Raw genomic sequence first — 20334 nt, 5'->3', positions numbered from 1 at the left:
GTGCTTCCTCTGCATAAGTGATTATAAGTTGTTATCTATTATTGATGTCATCTTTGGTATTCATAGTTGAGCTATGCAGTGTTGGCAAATTAAGCTAAATCACTTGATGAGCAATTATCAATAGTTGTCTATGTACAGAAGGATAACGAAAGTAAGTGAAGAGGGGAAATAAGAACAAAGAAAGGGAAAGAAAATAATTGTTTTTTCTCAGTAAATCAGATAGTGTCAATTTCTTTCTTTCAGAAATTTCTTGGGGTTTTTTATCCACAGTGGTTTTCAAATATAGGTGTATTTTTTGCCAGGCAAATTTGCTATGGTCTTCCATTTGCAAAAGGTTTAACTAGGGGCAACGCGGTGGTGGTAATCTGTGACTAATTTGCCTCTTTGAGTTACTTAGCATATATAATCGGTAGGAATCTGACTGCCTCCAGGAAATTTCTTGAAAATATTTTCAAAAATTTGTACAGTCACAGTGTAGAACCAAATCTAAAACAATATTGTTTCCACATGAGGTGCTCCCAGAAAGGACTGAGGCTCCAACTGATAGGTTGCTATTTTCAACAAAGTTTCTTCGTGACTCTGCAGACTCTACAGTCTCCACTTTATCTAGCTCTTTGAGACTGTAAAAAGAGAGAAAACAATCACATTACCTATGCATAGTAAGAAGAACAGTCTTAAAAGGAGAAAATGGTTTGTATAGAACAGTACATGATTAACCACTAATGGAGTTATTGATACCTTTGGAGTAAAACAGCAAAAGGATAACTTACCTGCCTTCCTTTCTTAACATCGGTCTGGCCTGTAACGCATGTTGATGAGTGTCAGACTAACTAACCGAAGTTTTAAAAACGCTAATAATTTCAAACATTTATTTTGCATAATTCTGTAAAGACCTAAATACTGGGGTCATATGTACTGCATCAAAAATAGAAACTGAATTACTTTTTTGAACTAAAAATATTTTTTTAGAAGCTGCGATTTATGTATTGTGATAGAAACTAAATAAACTTGTCTGCTTCCAGATATCACTGTTCTTTGAATGTGGGACTTGTTTCCCCTTCAAGACAGTTTCTAGTAATGTCTGCAGACCTCTAGCATTTCAAGAATAACTAAAATGTTCTGTGATTTCAGCTGTGACAATGACTATTGAAGTTTACTTCTTATATTCCCTGATTTTAGCTGGTAATTCTTTGGAACAACCTGTCAATTATTTTTTTCTTCTTTGTTTTAATTTCGTACTTAAATACAAATGTGTGAGCAGACAAGACACAGTAAATGACTGAAATAAAGAAAATATAAAGAACATAGAGTACACACATGTAAAACCTCTTCCCTCCATACTGTTTTTTCCAGCTTATACAGTATGACTTTGCCACTTCTTTTTTTTTTTTTCTTCTAGCAATGAGCAGATATGCGTACTTGCACTATGGAGAAAGTGTCTTTATTTTTCTTGTAGGAGAGGAAAAGAATGGGATGCAGACTGATGAATAAAATATTCAGAGTTACCCCGGATGCTTTAGAGATACTTGGGTTCCCACAAGCGCTACAGGCTCTGAACTGACAAGGAGATTAAAAAAAGAAAAAAAACCCCAAAAAACCCCAAAACTAAACAAAACAAAACAACAAAAAACCTAACTTTTCATATGAAGGTTGAACAAACAAGATAAAAGCTACTGACTAGGTCATTTTAAAGTGTATACTATATGGTTTTGTAGGGTATCCCAAGTCCATTTTTCTCTTAAGATTTTTCATTTTCGTTTGCTGTCTCTCGAAGACAATTGCTATTACATGAGGATGATGAACAACGCAGAGGTTCACTCTAGTGGGTCTTGGAACTTGTCTGTAACAGATTGCCTTGAAATCATGACACCTCATCTGCTGAAAAGGGACACATGTTGTAAAGAAATTCCTTAAATAACTCAGTTTTTGGCCACTTAAGCCAACTGTTTCAGGGGTGAGGGTAAGGACTGCATTTATAATAGGTATTATGAATTTAAGATGTAAAGTCAGTACTGTATAATGTATGTAGTTCACAACTTTTTATCATGTTCCACAAATGATGCAAATCAATACTATGTAAACATTTCTCCAATTAGACCTTTCATTTCTAGACCTGTGTCTATACTAAAGCTGGTTTTATAGAATTCAGCTGGACACTGTTTTACTGTATAGACACAATTCTTTAGTGAGCTAACAGTCACATAGTTAAGACTAGTCTTCTCTGTTATATTGATACAATTCACAGTGTACAATATAAATGTTTTACCTTATTGTTTTCATATATTTTGATGATGTTTAGAATTATAAATTATTTTTGATGAAATACTAATGATGTGCCATATATTGTATATTTTTTATTATATGAATAAGCAAATATTGTGTCATTTTAGGGACATTCACATATCACCTGTATGCCTGGACCAGTACGAAGATGGAATTATCCAATTCCAATATGTTTAGGTATGATCAGCATACAAAAACTTTCTTAATATGCCAGAATAAGAAAGTCAGAGAACTCAAAAATAAGAGATACATACAGGAGAAAGAATAGGGAGAACCGGAAGGACTTAATTAAAAGTGAAAATGGTCAAATTAAGCTGAAGATTTTCAAAGTATACTTCACATTTATTTTCACAAAGCTTTTCTGAAATGTCCAATCAGAAGAAGAAAGAATGAAATATGTTCTAGTCAGAATCTATCATAAATTGACTATCAGTGATGAGACCTCCAGAGACCCTTGCAAATATAGTTCATTTATTTATGAATCATTTCCACAGCAGTGGTGAATATTATAGAAAATACTAAAACAGAAATAGTGTTACATTTTCATCTCTAATAAGTTCAATGCAAGGTGTGTCTGCCCAATTTAAGAAGATACATTATTTTTCAAATTAAACTATATACATGACCATATTAATATTATTGGAAGAAGCACTGGAATCCTGCCAGAAGCGCAAATTAAAGATCTGAAATGCATTTAAAAATATTCTCCTTATATGATGAATAAATGTGAGGGATGTAAAACTCTATTTGCACTCCCTTTTACTATACAGAAATGCCTTTTTGCTTGGGTTCCCTAAAAGTAGGAGTCATCTGTATTTGTAATCTTGAATGTATGTAAAGTAGGATACTGCAGATCTCATTAAAGATTTTGTACTTTGCTTTTCTTCAAGATGGATTATATATCCTCTTGAGCTGCCTCTCATAATCCTGTTCTTAATCCTGTGAGGTGTTAAAAACCTCCTATGAGGTACTGAGCTCTGTCAGCTTAGAATTTATAAATATTCAACAAGATTCAGATATTTGTAAGAATATTTTCAGGAGTTATTCTTCGGTTTCTATCATTGTGCATTAACATATGTCTAGGAAGTCTGATACGACAATTGCACTGCTCTGTGGTAAATTCTGAAGAGAAAGATACTGTGCTGAAATTTTCAGGGGGTTTGCTTTCCTCTTTATCCCCTTCTTTTTTGCAAGTAATGATTTTTAATTGTGTTTCAAAGGATGTAGCAATTGTTAATTGGAAAAAACTGATAAACAAATTTGTATTTACCATAATTAACATTTCAAATCTAATACCAAAGTGTTAAGTTACTCTATTTACTGGTGTCATGCCTGAAAAAAAATAAAATTAAGTTCAAATATGGATTTAGTTTGATTTCTAGAAATATGTATGTGTGTACATTTTCTAAGCCTGTTCTTAGAACAGCAGGATACAAATGTTTTTAAAAGACCTCTTGAAATGCTTTGAATATAGAAGGATACAGAATCTTTTGAAAATATATTATTACCTTATATTATTCAGCTACCTCTTTACAAACTGACGTGGAGTTGTGTCAATGTTGCTATGAGCTAACTTGTGCCTCTTGCCTGTTCACAAGGGTGGTTCACACAGAGTTCAGAGTAAACATCTGTTCTCTTTTCAGGTGCATGTCTCCCCCGAATTAAAACCTAGTCAATTCAGAGTAGTTACATATGCTTAAAGCTCCTACTTTTAAATTACTTTGTTACAGATATCTAGTGGTAGAAGAATGTTTGTGTATTTTTTGAAATATAAACCTAGTTATTGTTATATTAATGTTGGAAGGATCTTCAGTGTTCTGGATTAATTTTTAGTTTATTCTCCTCCTCTGAAAAATGTCTTTGCTTTTTTTTACAGCACAATGTGGTGGTGGCATGTCAGACTTCAGTGGAGTGATCCTCAGTCCTGGGTTTCCTGGCAACTATCCTAGCAGTTTGGATTGCACATGGACAATAAAGCTGCCTATTGGTTTTGGTATGTATTCTTTCATAGATTAAATTTGTTGGGGTTTTTATAGATTGAAAACACTGAACATAGATTTTAAAATATTGTGAATATCCTGGCAAAAAAAAAAAAAAAAGGAATTATAATTCATTTAAAGAAGTTATCAAAGCCTTAAAAGAAAGATATAGAATAGAAAAGCTACAAGGTTCTTGGTTTTTCATTTAACATATAATTTTCTGATAAAATTGTTTAATTAGAATGTCCTAACTTAATGGGCTTGATTTCACTTTGTGAGGTCATAAATCTAACACAAATAAATAGCTATCATGATTATTTTAAAACAAGTCAGTATCAGTTCGGAAGAAGTTAAAGCTACATTTGATTTCGTTATTGTATTATTAAGCTTCTTTGCATATCCTACGTGAATATTGCAGCAGAGTAGAAATGTTCTTGGAAGGGAATTCTAGAAGCCTCCCACTCAAAGTTGTTAAGCTTCCCACTCAAAGTGAAGTTGGCAGTAACACTAGATCAAGGCCCCTGTGACTGGCAGATCCTTCTCAGCAGGGTTGCTACTTACCTAATTAATTTCCAGCCTGTTCCAACAAAGATGTTGTGCAGTGGATGCAGAACTTTGCACTTCTTGTGCAAACCTTTAAGGGTTTGTTTACTCAACACTCCATTTTTTCAGTGTTTCTCTGGACAGAAGTTGTGCCATTTGGTATATCATCCACATCCCCTGGTTTAGTATCCTCCACAAATCTGTTGAGGATGCATTCTTATTATTCAGGTCTCTCATGAAGACATTGAATAGTGTACGTTCTCATATCAGCCCAGAGAATATTGTACTTGTTACTGGTTATCAACTGTACGTTGAATGACTGATTATTGCTCTATGAGCCTTGAAGTTCCATTCATTTTTAACCTACTTCCTCTCCATTCATCAAATTCATGTATGTTCAGCTTCCAGATGAGAATGCTATAGAAGACTGAGTCCAAAGTCATAACAGAGTGAGAGAATATTATATCCATTGTTATCCCTTTGCCAGTTTAATCATAAAAGGAAATAATGGTTGATTTTCTGTTAGTAAATCCTTGTTGGCTGCTTCTGAGTCCCTTTTTGTCTTTTACGCATTTGGAAATTGCATTCAATTAGACAAGTTCCATAATCTCTCTGTGGACTGCAGTGAACCTGCAGTTGCCATTACCCAGGTTCTCTTTTTTGTCTTAAAGGTTACTATATCTTCAGATTTTTTATGGTCACGAGAACTTCTATCATCATGATTTTGCATAGGTAATATCAGTGTTTGAATTACATTAACTAACCCCTTGAGCAACTTTGGGTGAATCCTATGTATCTATCATTGCAAAATATATATTCAAATCTAGCCTTACAGTTGTCCCATCTAATCTTTTATACTTGTGGCACTTTTGTAGGAGCACATGCACTTTGATTTTTTTGCTTTATATGCTAGTTTAATGGCATGCTGTGTTTTCAGACATGCCTCACTGTTTTCTATTTTATACTTGCCATCTTCTGTCATCTTATTTACTAGATGATACAAAATTTCTGGGTCTTCCACAGTAACTGAATGTGACATCCCAAATATTTTTCCCTTCTGCATCTGTTCAGATTCTTTCTCTCCTCTTTTTAAAATAACTTCTGTTGTCTTTTTGATTATAAGTCCCGTGAGCCTGGTTCACTTATCATTTAAATGAAACTCAATTGTTGTGCATGGTTTATTTAAACTGAATAATATTAAACATTCAGTAACACTGACTCAACAGAATCTATCTGTGGGAAATACATTATGTCAGGATAGGGATTTCCATATAGAACCTAACTTTTATGTTTGCATTTTGTTCAAAAGTCACAATATTCAAGTCAATAATTGATTGGTTTTTTGTATTAGCATTTTATAGAATTAGCATCGATACTTTCATTCTGACATTACCTGAATGTTAGACAGCTTGATGTGACAGCTTCATCATGAGTCATAATGCTGTCTGGAATCTTCAGATCCCATCAGATCCTTGCTAGTTTTCCAGTTCGTGTATAGGAAAACTAAATGCTCCTATTTCTAGAAGAAAATTACGACCGCACAGATTGAAATGTGCTTGACATTTTTGACCATTCCTAAACAGGGTATGACTAAAACTGAATTGAAAATTAAAGTAAAAATTCCTTGTAAAAATGAAAAAAAAATGACATTTGAAAAAGTGATGACTAAAAATGGTTTTAGTGATGCTGTGGTTCTAATCTAATAGAGGCACATACATCTAACTCTTCTGAGTAGTAAATACAAAAACTTGAAAACATTATCATGGGAACCTTCTATAGGCTTTCACTTGTTTAAGTGTTTCTAAAAATATTTTTTCCCAGTTAGAAGTTACGGATCATAAGCTTTTCCACTTTATGTTAGCTAGTGGTGTAATCTAAACCAATGACACTATGTTGATTTCAATTTACAAGGTTACTTTATATGATTTGTTGCTATTTTTTCTGAGATTTATGATTAGAGTTTATATATAAATATATGAGATTCTCATTCAAGAGCCATGGAAAAAAACTGTCTAACAAGCAGAAGTCTGAGGCAAACAGAAGCAGGTGCTACAGGTTGAGCAAAGGATTAATACTTTGTGAGATTGGTATGGTTCAGGAACTTGTACTGAAAGACAGTAGAGTACAGATAGCAAAATGATAGAAAAAAATGTGTTAGAGCTGGTTTGGTATCAAACAAAGTGGATGAAAGAGAAAAAAAATTGACAGCAGTCAATTGACAGCAGTCAATTGAGTTGGCAGTTATTAATGACAGCTTAAACTTTGGACAAGTGTTTCGTTCACAGGATCAAATAAAAGGCCAAGCGTACAAATATCATGGATAGAGAAAGAGCAGAGTTTGGGTTTAACTGGATTCTCTGTGTAGGAAAGTCTGACAAAGTCAAAGAATGACACCTATAAGCAGAAGCTTTCTTATCACATGTAGACTCTCTTTAGATACAGAGAGACAGAAATGATCAAGGCATCAGTAATTTAATTATGTGCCAACCTTTTCTTCTGTAGCATATAAAATGTTACATGTTTCAGAAAACCATTCATAAACTTTACAGGTATCTGAGGAGAAAGCTCTAAAAGGAAGTGACAAACAGTATTTATCTATTACAGTTTAGGAGTCACAAAATTATTCATGACGTTTCAGTAATTAATCTGACATTGTATCTTTTCCTTTCAGTTTTATATAAAATCATGTTGATTGTCTTTGCCAGAAACACCTGTAGGACTCAATCATCTTCTTAATGAAAGTTCTCTATTATCATTCCATAGTTGCACTAGCTCCAGACAAAATATAAATTCTACTTTGTTGTAACTTATATAGAAATATGGATAAAGAGGAAAATGTTTAGAGAGTCCTATAACTACTCAGCTGCTGATCATTTTCTTCAGTTTCCTTCCAGTGTCTGGAAGTTAAAGACCCTCATACTCACTTCAGGCCAGGGGCACCAGCACCACTTCTCTGACTCCAGTAGCTGGCACCCAGTCCACTCACACTGGTCCCCCCATTAGTTGGCATTCTGGACACAAGGTCTGTAGAATGACAGAATCATAGAATATTTTGGAAGGGACCTTTAAAGGTCATCTAGTCCAACCCTCCCTGCCATGGGCAAGGACATCTTCAACTAGGTTGCTCAGAGTCCCTGTAAGATCGTCTGTAGATGCAGAGAGCTATGGCCTTTCACTCACTCCAGTAGCTGACACCACAGGCTGCAGGGCGCTCACACCCCTGCTCTGACACCAGCAGCTGGCACCAAATTCCACTCAGATATGGGTCTCACCAGCAGCTGGCACTTAGTCCTTGCAGCACATATACACACAGGATAGAGAGTGAGATTACACAGAAAGATAGTTAAGAAAATATTTAATAAGAAGATATGATATGATAGGACAGACTGGTGATCAGGTGCAGGATTCAGCCAGACAAATGTACTGACTCACCCCATTCTACAGGCAACCAGCCCCTTTTATGCCTCTTTCTGCCTACCCCAATTTTTGTGTCCCTCTGCTCCCCTTTGCCCTGTGCATCCCCTCAGGGTTTTCTATAGGTCTGTCCATTCCTGCAGCCCTCCCAGTATGGGCTCTCCTGGTTTATAGTCTTATCAGTTGCAAAATCCAGGTTGATCTTCCTGGAAGTTGTGACTGTAGTTTCTTGACAGCCCATCAGTTAGTGTGACTGGCAAGGTTTGTTTCTTGTCATTGGTTCAATGTTTGCTTTGTCAGGTCTGTGTCTTTATAATATATTGGTTTATGGTTTCCCCCTTTTCTGCTGGCTTCCCAATTGATCAGATCAGATCACCTCACTGGAATAAACATTCTCACACTCACTTGACCTCATCGATTAATGTGATTGACCAGGTTTGGTTCTCATTACTGCCTCCCTCATGTTCGTGTCCCTGTGTGTACTTATTTATGGCTTCCTCCTTTTCTAATCTTCCTTTGCTTCATTGAAAAATGTCCTTGACCGAATACCCTTAAGGGACCAGACACTGTCCTTCCACATACCTTTACAATGCATGTGTAATCCGTATTACATGCATAATATTTACTGTGCCTTATTATTTTTTATATAGAGATATATTTTAATATATATAGGATGAGAGAGATCAGTTTATGTACAACTAAAATGCTGGGGTAGAATTTTGTCACTGTTTTATTCCAGGTGTGTCACACAAAACATTTTTTCTTTTAATAGAACTGGCATCTCTTTTATGCAGTTGAAAACAGGAAAATTTAACTAAACTGAATGTATTCAATGTTCAGAACCGAAATTTTCCCTAAATGCACAAACAACAAACTTTGCCAAAAAGTGGCATATAAATAATGCACAGTTCAATGCCTTAGATCATATTAATCTTTGAGCATTAGCTTTTCTTACCTTGCCAGCCTCTCAGAATTAGTAATGCATGAGGAGGAAGAATGCTTCAAACTGAATTCCATGGACTGCATCTGGGAGGGTAACACATGCATTTCTACTGGTTACATTATTTTCTGGTATCATCAGTGTAAAATGTACATGCTTTGTTTTCCCTCCTGGTATTAATACTGCTGGCTTTTATTTACTGATGATGTCTTTCAGGTGTCCATTTGCAATTTGTGAATTTCTCAACGGAGACCATACATGATTACTTAGAAGTTAGGAGTGGATCTACAGAAACTAGCACTGTTATTGGAAGATTAAGTGGCCCTCAGCTACCAGCTTCTCTGTTCAGCACGACTCATGAAACCAGCTTATACTTTCACAGTGATTACTCACAGAACAAACAAGGATTTCATATTGTATATCAAGGTGAGATTTCTACATTCTTATGTGAGAATAATGTGGCTGATAAAGGTTATTTCTTACTTTGGCTTCCTAAAAGATAAACATGAAAGAAAAGATGTTGTAGCTTCAAACCAAAAATGCAAAAAATTAAGATGAAAAAGGAAAAATAATTGCATATTCTCTTTAAAAAGTAGTTCAAATGTAGGCAAACATATTTTCCCATATCTGAATTTGGTTGGCATATTAATTTACATTGCATGGCTTTACAAAGTAAGCATGTCTATTGTTCGATCTTTATAAGCATATGGGAATCTCAGTTTTGTGTCTAGTTTTGTGAAGGGGAAGATCTAAATATTGTTTTAGAGTACTGGATCTACGTAGGCTAGTACAGAATAATGCCAACTCAGAAATCTCCAAATCCATTTTATTTCCTAATTGGCAATATCACTGGAAGGTTCTTGTTCTGTTGTACTCAAATAGGTCATGCTGAGCTGGTGAAGACTGCAAGATCATAATTTTATTTATATAATTGCAGATCATTTAAAAGGGATTATATCATCACTGTTCACAAAAAAGGTCAAATGTATATTTTAAACTATACCTGTTTTCATGATATAAATAATGTCAAAGGGTGATTTAAAGAGTTTTTACTTTAGAGCAGTCTCCGATTACTCTTTCAGTAGTAATAATTGCAAATTGACATTAACTCTATGTAGGATCCTGGAAGGGAGCCACTGTAAAAAGTGTTAGCTTTGAAAGAAAAAGTCAGTTTATGACTTAAATTGACTGGTAAGATTTCATTCACTTCTTCTTTGGAATAAGATACAATTTGTAACAGAAAGGGAACTTTAAAATCTACTACTAAGAGGGTAGTAAAAGACTTAAGAGCGTATACTATAACTGCTATTAGTAGTAACAGTAATGATTTTGCAGATGCTGTTATTTGTCAAAGAATTTTTAAAAAAGGAAAAAAGTTCCTGTCTGTTTTTAACCTCACAAGAGAGAACTGTTTCTTTCAAACATACACAATCTGTGATCTTCTGATTTTGTATATTTTGCATAGCATATTTGTTCTCAGTTCTGTGATAAGTCAACGTTTCAAATCTTCTTGGAGAAGATCACCAAGATGTGTGAGAGAGGCTTATTTTCAAATCTTACTTGTTTGCTATGAAATATTTGATATTCAAAGTTCATTACACAGCCTTTCAATTCTTCTGAGAAAAACAAGTCAAGTTATAGACAGGTTTATTTCTCCTCTTCCTTAAACATAAGAATGTAAAAACAGAAACCCCCTATTGGATCAGAAAAAAAGCTCCACTAGCACAGTATGGTATTTCCAAATGGCAAAAAGAAATGCTACTTAGCAGCACAGAAGCCTAGGTAGTTTCTTTTGTACTCTCCCAGCATCCACAGTTGTTGTCAGACTCTTAATTCTATTACTGTGGGATTTGATGGCATTTTTGCATTCAGCCTTTCCACTGTCTTCATAGTTTTTGTGAAATTCAATTATATCACCCCCAATCTCTTTCCCAAGAAACCTTTTTTAGCCATGTGCTCAGTAATTTTATTAATTATTTTAGGCTGTATCATATTACTAGGTATAGAACTCAGACTCACTGTTCTGTAAGTTCAAGGATCCTCTCTAAACATAGATGGGATTTACATTGGGAAATCACCACTCCTCTAGATCAGATCTTCAAATGATATGATATGTATCTTGGTTCAGCAGATCTTCTGGGTGAAAGCCATCTGCTCCTGGTCCTTTGCCTTACCTGTTTGGCTAGAACTTCTGTATTTACTTCACATTGATCTAGTGCCTTAGACCTGTGTAATACAAGCACTGTATCTTGTTTGGTAATCTCTACACCATCTTCAGCAGGAAAGATGGATACAAAGAAGTTACAGAGTTTTTCACTCTGTGGCGTCCTAAACCATAAAAGTCCCTTTTTTTCTTATTTGTCATGAGTTGTCCCATCAGTTCCCTACCTGACTTCTTGCTTCTGCTGTTGTCAAATAATTTTTTTACGATCAGCTGAGATATTTTCTGCAAGGTATTCCTCCAATTATTTTTGCTCTCTTTATTTTCTATTTAAATTTTCTCTGATATGTTTTATGAAGTTTTGGAAAAGTAGACTTTCATTATTTAAATGGCAACCTTTTCCCTGTTGTAGCTACTTCAACTTTCCTACTCAGTCACATGGGCATTTTTCTGAACCACTTCAGTGGGTTTTTAATTCTGAATTGTAGAACATGTTTTACCTGGTTTTTTAAAGTAGCATCAATTAGCAGATTCCAATCTGCATTACTTCATTTTTGTATAATTTCCTTTCCAGAAAATTGAATATCCCTGTGCTGGGTTTATTTGACTTGCTCCTTCCCAGTACAATCAAACCACATTATGACTGCTATTATGGAGCAGCTCTCCCATGAATACTTCTCTAACTAAAGCTTGAGTACCAAGCTGGTTCAAATCTGAAAGAACATATTTTCTTGGGGGCTCTCAAACTGCTTGTTCTAGGGAACAATTATTTCCCGCATTCAAAATTTTATTTCTTCAAGTCATCTTGGTGAGGTGGATATTTGGGTATGCTCCATTACTACTACCTGTCGTATTTTTGCAGGTTCTCTAATTTTACTTAACATTTCCTGTTCACTATCATTTCCCTGTTTAGATGTTTGTAGAAGCAGCTCAATACTACACTTACATTTCTGGAGTCTTAATTTCCACCTATGAGTATTCTATAGTGCTCCTTGGTTTTTTTTTTTTTGGTAATATTTTTCTTTTATGGTAATTAATATAATTTCTAAACAACAGGGCTGCTCTCCCACCTGGAAGTCTCTGCCTTCTCAGTCTTGGAAAGGTGGTTGCCTGGCAACACTGCATCCTGCTGCTCTATGCCATGCCTTTCCCTTCAGGGCTCTTGGTTGGTTCAGGCATTCTAGATCCAACCTCCTGTGTTTTAGGCTCCTATACTGGTGTGAAAGGGCTTCTTAGTTTGGCCCTTGTTCTCTTCCTTAACACTGTATGTATCACTCAACATGCAGTGTAGGCTACCTCATTTGCTTTTCCTATTTACTGTAATTCTGCTCTTTGCCATTCTTCTACACGTTTTTTAAAGGTGCATTGGCTGTTAGCCTCCTCCCTGTCATGGCATCACATCAGTCTCCTGTACCTGTTAGTTTTTCCCCATGCTTCTAGTTTAGATACTCTTCTACAGCCTTTTTAATTTTCATTGTCAGCAGTTTGGATCCATTTTGATTAGGGTGTACTTAAGGGTGCACTTGGAAGCAATTTGTGGTCTTAAAGAGCCAGTCACCTTTTTGAAGATCTAAGAGGAGAAAACACGAAGTCTAGATTCCTTTCCACTCTCTTGTTCTCTAGTTCCGTACTCCTGTACTTACTAAAATTAAAATATAAAATTAAGAGGCTTTTCTCATTTTTGCTTTCATGGACTCTGTTCCAAAGACCTGTAGGGTAGGGTGTCAGGTATTTGTTGATTTCTTTGTTTGTTTATACACACACACACACATTACACATTATCAAGGTGTAAAGAACGTTAAGATCATTTAAACTTTGGTTATAGTATTATGTTTTCCTTATGAGATTTGGAATTGGAAATTAATTTTTATGCATATTTCCAGAATTGCTGTGGGAATGTTTCACTGTGCTTCTCCTGGTGTAGGACCAATGACCAGCTTTTATTTTTGAAGTAAAGAGAATTTGTTTTTTACCTCCCCCCCCCCCCCACGTTATTATTATTTATTTATTTCAGCATATCAGCTACAAAGCTGTCCTGACCCTCGACCATTTCGTAATGGTTTTGTTATTGGGAATGACTTTACTGTGGGACAAACTATTTCATTTGAGTGTTTTCCTGGCTACACATTAATTGGAAATTCAGCTCTAACTTGTCTTCATGGCATCAGTCGTAACTGGAATCATCCTCTCCCCAGATGTGAAGGTATGTTCTGGGTGATCTATGAACCTTTCATTATTTGTAAGTCTTCCTAAGAACTGTTAACTGAAATAATTTCCGCTTTTCAATTTATAGAGACCTGTATTTTTGTATTGTGGTCTTTGCAGAGGAAGTATTCAATTTTGCACGTGAAAATTTTTGCAGAGAAGCTGAAATGTTTCATGGAAATAGGAAATCTCTGAAAACTTATCTGAGATAATACATTTATTTTTGGAAGGTTAGGATTAAGGTCTGGAGGGTGGCGACATGTGCTGCTTTTTAATCTAGGCGGTGGTACAAAGTAAAAGCTGTGCACTGAATCAAGAAAAAAGGATTGAAAAATTGAATTTCCCAACTCTGGCCACTTACGTTCTGTCTTATCAGTTAGAAAGAAATGTAAAGGTGGCATAAAGTGCCGTCATCCTCCAATCAATGCTGTCTGAAGTCCTTTCTACATATATTTTTTGTGGATGGAAATTTTTTTAGACTATGTTTTTTAACCTTTTACATTTTTTTGCACTGATATGCTTCCAGCAGGTAAGCAGATTCAAGGAACTGTGGCTGGCACATAGCTGAAATTTTAAAGAGACAGAATGAATGTGTATGATGATTCTGTAGAGGTGTTTGTCTTATCCTTAGCTATGCTGAAAGGAACCTGTACCTAAGCAGCAGGCAAAGAAGGTCAGTCATCAAGTGTCATCTGACTCTTGAGACAGACAAGAATGGATGTTTTGGTAACACAGAAATATCTGTGCATCACAAAACCTATTTGTGTGACTGAGGACTGATATTTTCTTCCATATGAAATAATAACTTTCTTCTGGGACCTCCAGGTTTGTCACAATTATGGCAACATTCAGATGGCAATATTAGGTTCCTGGAAAAACACAGACACAGTGAAGATACTTCATATCCAAAACCATCATCCCAAAATCCTACACTTCTGGGACCACAAGATCCAAAGGCATTTAGCAAATAAATTATTGACTGTAAAGCTCTCTATATCCCTAAACATAGGTTTCCACAAAGATGAGTTCTGTACAATATGTTGAGTGCCCACTTTCATATGTCATAAAGACCCTCCACAATTTCAGGAGGGGTACTCAGGACCTCAGTTAAAGGTCTAACTTCCCTCTATATTGAATGGTAAAAGTTCAGCATTAAGAGTAGAACCCTCAATACCAAGCAAGTTGAAGAGGAATGCCTGGAGGAAAAAAAAAAAATGCTGCCTTCTTTTCTGGATTTTTTGTGTTCTGAATTCTGAATCACCTATGTAAATTTGGGTATTTAAGTTAAAAACTTCATTACTCAAAATTCTTTCTGGAGTCAGTGAGCCACAGGCATTTCTGGGGGATGTGGTAGCTAAATTAAGACATATCTGATACTGAATTTAGAATGAGAAGCCTTATCATATAAAGGAGAGATGACATCTACACTGTCTGTCTTTTGAAAGGGGAAGAAGTTAATTCATCACAATTAAGTTTTAACCCCTGTTTTCTGTATCCTGAGGGAATAGTAATGGTTCATGTCTTAACTGCTAAACAGCTTAGCTTTTCCCTATTACTTAGTTCTAGCTGTATTTTCTGTGCCTCAGAATCCAGACAAATAATTTACTGAATGGAGTGATTATGTTTCTTCCAATTACCTTACTGGAACCCAGAATTTAATTAGTAAATTCTAAGATGCCCCAAGTATGTTGGTGTTCTGAGTATCACTTTTGATGAAGTTCCTGAACGGTGGCTGGGAGTTCTTTGTTTCTACTTAATATGATATGAAAAGATGCAGATAAAAAAATCAGCCTATTTGACAATGGTGATCTAACATGTGTGCTGTGCTGCATGGTTACAGACTGCCAACACTACTCAGCTCCCAGAGAAATTTCTTAAATTACATGGGGCTTTGTGCAAATACTTACTGTGGTATTTTTAGGAAAGAGTGTCTGACATTTTTATATGCTACTATCGTTTTTGAGTTCTGGGTTTGTTTTTTTTTTTCTTTATTGCTGAAGGAAAAAGATAATTAGGTATGTTCTGGTTGTACTCAGTCTAATTTTAGATAAAGGTCTTGTGTTCAAAAGCATTAAAATGAAGTGGGCTTTTTTGTATATGCCTAGTTCCAGAAATACACAGTATGTTTTAAATTTGTATTTTCTTTAATATCTTTATTGTAAGGCAGCATATATGAAGACTTGTTTAATGCCTCAGACTTCTTGAAGCAGACAATCTGAATCAAATATCACTGTATGCGGCTCCTGTTTAAACAGTTTTGTTCTCTTCTTCGTGCATCCTCATGCAGCTAAAATCCCTCTAAACCGTGCTCAGCACAATCTAACACTCTTTGATCCTTCTTAACCCACCTCCCTCACTTTCATCCTTTTGGAATCCATTCCCTCTTTTTTTCCAAGAAATCTCATTGCCTGACAGTCAACACCCCACGTCTTCACTGCCCTAAGAACCTGTTGTAAAATCAATTCTATCTGCACTGCTCAAAACCCCTTGAGACTTTGAAGCTAAAAGCTGAAGAAAAGCAGTATACCATCCAGTCTGAATGGATGAGGTGTGACTATGAAAGTCTCCTCACCCTACAGTTCAGCACCAAAGTATATATATAAACCATAACACATGCTTTACTAAATACAAACAGTGCATAGTTCATATATGTCAAACCTATATTTCCAACAACCTGTTCTCTGGTTAGTGGTTCTTAAGCTTGTTTTATGGCATCTATGTTGCCATTCCATGACTGTTTGGGGTGGAGTGGAGAGGAATGTATGCAAAATAAAGCAAATTATACCATTTTAGGCTCTTCTCACTTTTCCAGAACTAGACTTCTGTAACATAATTTCTCTTCTGTAATAACAGAGTAGTGTCATATTCAACATGCATCTGAAACGTCTGTGGAGAAAATCACATAATTTGGACTAATAGTTTTCCTGAAATGCATAGTTATGGAAGTCCAAAAGCTGCATGGTCAGTCTTGCACTGTAAGACATCTAAAATTACTGTACTTCAATTACAGAAAGGACTCTTACTTTGTCTAGCAGAATTTGTCTCAGGAAATGCAAAATTGCTGTTCAGACTGTTGCACACAGTATTTTAATTTTCAGATTCCCCTCTAATTTTCCCCCACCCATCCTCCACCAACTTAGCATATCTCTTCTCTTACCTGATAATTTTGCCTGGCTATCTTTTCGGAACAATAAATAAAAGTAATTAATGTGTTTCACTGATAATTTGTAACTAGTGTTTACACAAAGCCATAACAAAGTAGTTTTCAATTGTGCAGGGAATAATTTAGCCCAATGTCTAAATATTACTTTAGTTCCAGTTCTGATAGTATTTATGACATAAGAATTACCTTTTTTTCCTTTTAGATTTGATGAATAATGTCAAAATAAACTTCTGACCCTTTGCAAAAAGTTCAGTAAATTTGTTTTCTATACACAGCAATGGTTTGACATAATCTAGTTGTAGTGTACCAAATGTGTTTAACCACTTCAACGTGGTCTAAGAAGAATGCAAGAAGCATCTAATATTTTAAAAACAAATTTCTTTTTTATAGCCCTCTGTGGAGGAAATATAACTGCGATGAATGGCACCATATACTCTCCAGGGTACCCGGATGAGTACCCAAACTTTCAAGACTGCTTCTGGCTAGTAAGAGTACCACCTGGGAATGGAATCTACATCAATTTCACAGTTCTCCAAACAGAGCCAATATATGATTTCATAACTGTCTGGTAAGAAAACACTTTTAATATTTATTTTATTGGCATATGACACTATGCAACAAAATATGAATTAAAAAGAATATATTTGCAATCTTTCCCTTGACACTGGTGTTCTGTCTAGGGGAACTGAATGATTTGTACTAATCCATGTTTTCCAATATACCATTCTCTCTAGATAGCACTGGACATGAAGTTTCATAGTCTTGGTCTTAAGAATTAATAACCAATAATAGCGTGCCTCAGTTTCTTGATGAAGAAAACATTCAGAAGTATGCTATGATGGCTTATCAACAACAAAGAGAAGTAATAAAGAATAGAGTGATATTAAGCAGTTGCAGCTGTGTATTACAATGTTTTAGCATGTTAATACAAGAAACTACAGCAACACTTTCTTCATTCTTCCAAATTGACTTATTTTAAATTGTTAAGAGTACCTAACAACATTTCAACAGTGGCTAAGACCTTTTGGAAGCTTGCCTAAAAAAATAATCCACTGATTATTGAATCTGCAGATTGAAAAGCTGCAGGTTGACAGAATAGTTTTGTAGCCTGAGTAGTGCAAAATAATGAGAGGCAATTTGGAATATTAATTATTCATTTTATGTATCTGTGGCACAGAAATCTAATTTAGATTCATGTAAATTCATATAACTCAGGATTTCATTCCTACTTTCCTAAATATTAGACAATTCTCTACACACTTTCGTGATCATTTCTGTAGGTCCTGGGTTTTTTTCATGTTGTGTTCTACAAACTGTCTTGTCCTGCATCCCAGATACTTGGTTGCTTTGCCTTAAAGTCTAAACAAAATTTGATCAGAATCTGTACCCAGACTGTTGCCCTGATTGAACTCAGATAATTTGGAATCCCTTTAACTCTTCACCACTTGTTTTGTGTATCTAATTCAGGCTGACCTTCAGAATCTTTCCTGAATTAAATTATACTTTTATGTCCATAGAGACATCTTTTCTCTATTTCACCCCACACATACTAGTACACTGTTGTCCACTTCTAGTGCTTCTTCTGTTTGGCTCTTTCTTTCTACCAAGTGATTTCATGTGCTTTCAATTGTACTCCTGTCTGTGTTACAAACTTAGTTCTTATGGTAAAGTAATTGTATATATCATGACAAAGGTAAAACCTTAGATTTATGTCATGTGTTCTTTGCTGATTTTTCATTGATGTTTTGTATCCTATTTAGTTTAACCACACTTTTAGGAGAATGTTCTGAAATTAAAACATCGGTTATGTTATTCATGTATATATCATGCGTGCTGTTACTTATATATGATATATATACCTGTATAAGCCATATTATATACACAATGACTACATAATTAAATAGGTTATGCCACTTCTGGGATATTATTTATTTACAGAATAGATCATAAATTTTGGTAGCCATTTCCAATGGAAAAAATAAATATTATTCACAATTCAAATGATTCTTCCAATCATATAATTTCCCTAACAAAACAGAAGGGGAAGGAGCAATGTGCAAGAATTTTGACAAATTTATCACTGCAAAATTTTTAAAACAAAGATTATCCATCTTTTCGTTTTGAAATTATTTGCACTTAAAATAACTTGTGCCAACAATTAGAAAATTTAAACCTTTAATTTTCAGAAATTCTGATCTGGAAGGAAGCAAGTACAAAAATTGTTTTAGTCCACTGAGCAATTCCACTATTACTTAGTACTAACTTTGATTTAATTTTTCTGTTGAAATGAATATTTCATTCTTCCATAAGGTAGCAGTGATCTTACCAGCAATACATGTATTTTCTAAATCATAATAAATAGTAAAAAATAATATAAATCAGTGTATGCAAACAAGGATTTAAGAAATTCGTCAGGTGCATGTCATACTTAGTTTGGTTAAAACTACCAACATTTATATGGATGTTTACCTGAGCAAAAGAGACACAATCATTTATATAGAATGCATGGCACATCTCTCTCAGAAAGAAATTGATTCATAAATTTCTGAATGAGTCATAAAAACAAACTTTAAATTAATTATTATGTGTCCATGTGTACTATAAATTGTAAATGATAGCACAATAACATTTAATGGTGGAGGGTGGGATGCTAGGTTAAAAAATTCTGACATTAGAGTGTTTCTAAAATTAGCATGCTTAAAATAATCATCATAAACAAAATCTGCATTTATAAAAGCCCACATGCAGATTTTAAGTGGAATCTTTTATTCAGTAGAGTATAAGCATTTTGTTTTTAAGTGAAGCCAATATTCAGTCATTGTCTTTTAAAAAATAAATAGCATCCATCTCTTAATTTTCCTGGAAATGACCAAATTCAAAAAGGACTGGGGGAGATGGGCAGTGTTAGGTTTATGTATTTTCTGATAGCCATATTGGAAAGCACCAACAAGTAAATTAAGCAGAATTTGTGGCAGGAAGATGAAGTACAATCACAAATTCAATCATTTTGATCTTGCTGCAATATTTGTTTTAAAAATAAGAATATTACTTCCAAAAGGTGGTTGAATGGAGCATCTTGCTTTCTAATAAAGTATGATGGTCCTCTAAGCTGCTACCTGCTACACTCCAATCCACATATGGAATTTCAAGACTTTCAGCCCTCAGTGTCTGTTTTATCTGATTTTAGATGACTCATGTCTTTTAGAGAAATTTTACTACATTATATTAAAATTTGAAGAAATTAAATGATTTGTTTGGGCAAAAAAGTCTTTTTGTATCTGTTTTTCTTAGGGATGGACCAGATCAAACTTCTCCTCAAATTGGACAATTTAGTGGCAACACTGCATTAGAATCAGTCTACAGCACTTCCAATCAGATTCTGATCAAGTTCCACAGCGACTTTACTACCAGTGGCTACTTTGTACTTAGTTACCATGGTAAGCGTGACAAATTGCACTTTTTCACTGTCTATACCAATTACTGCAGGAAAAATCTCATGAAAAAATAGTTTAATTACTTTTTCTAAGAAGATTTGCTATTATTAATATGACTGACCACCACTAAGGTAATGCAAACATATGAAAGACTAATATGAATGATGAAAACAAGCTTTTTTCTTGACCAGATACTAAATTTATTAGTAGTG

General features: G+C 34.8%; 1 protein-coding gene across 4 annotated transcripts in view; it reads left to right on the top strand.

Moving 5' to 3' along the window:
• CSMD3 (CUB and Sushi multiple domains 3) overlaps positions 1 to 20334 on the top strand; it is a 680626-nt gene that overhangs the window by 564643 nt on the left and 95649 nt on the right. For all 4 annotated transcript variants that reach the window (XM_063327428.1, XM_063327427.1, XM_063327426.1 and 1 more), the window contains 6 exons: positions 2391 to 2460; positions 4160 to 4276; positions 9376 to 9585; positions 13335 to 13523; positions 17079 to 17256; positions 19980 to 20125. In XM_063327428.1, the coding sequence (XP_063183498.1) occupies positions 2391 to 2460; positions 4160 to 4276; positions 9376 to 9585; positions 13335 to 13523; positions 17079 to 17256; positions 19980 to 20125 (910 nt within the window). The remainder of the gene's footprint in view (positions 1 to 2390; positions 2461 to 4159; positions 4277 to 9375; positions 9586 to 13334; positions 13524 to 17078; positions 17257 to 19979; positions 20126 to 20334) is intronic.

The sequence above is a fragment of the Chroicocephalus ridibundus genome, chromosome 2 (genome assembly GCF_963924245.1).
Source record: "Chroicocephalus ridibundus chromosome 2, bChrRid1.1, whole genome shotgun sequence".
NCBI lineage: Eukaryota > Metazoa > Chordata > Aves > Charadriiformes > Laridae > Chroicocephalus > Chroicocephalus ridibundus.
This window is presented reverse-complemented; position numbering and strand designations above follow the sequence as displayed.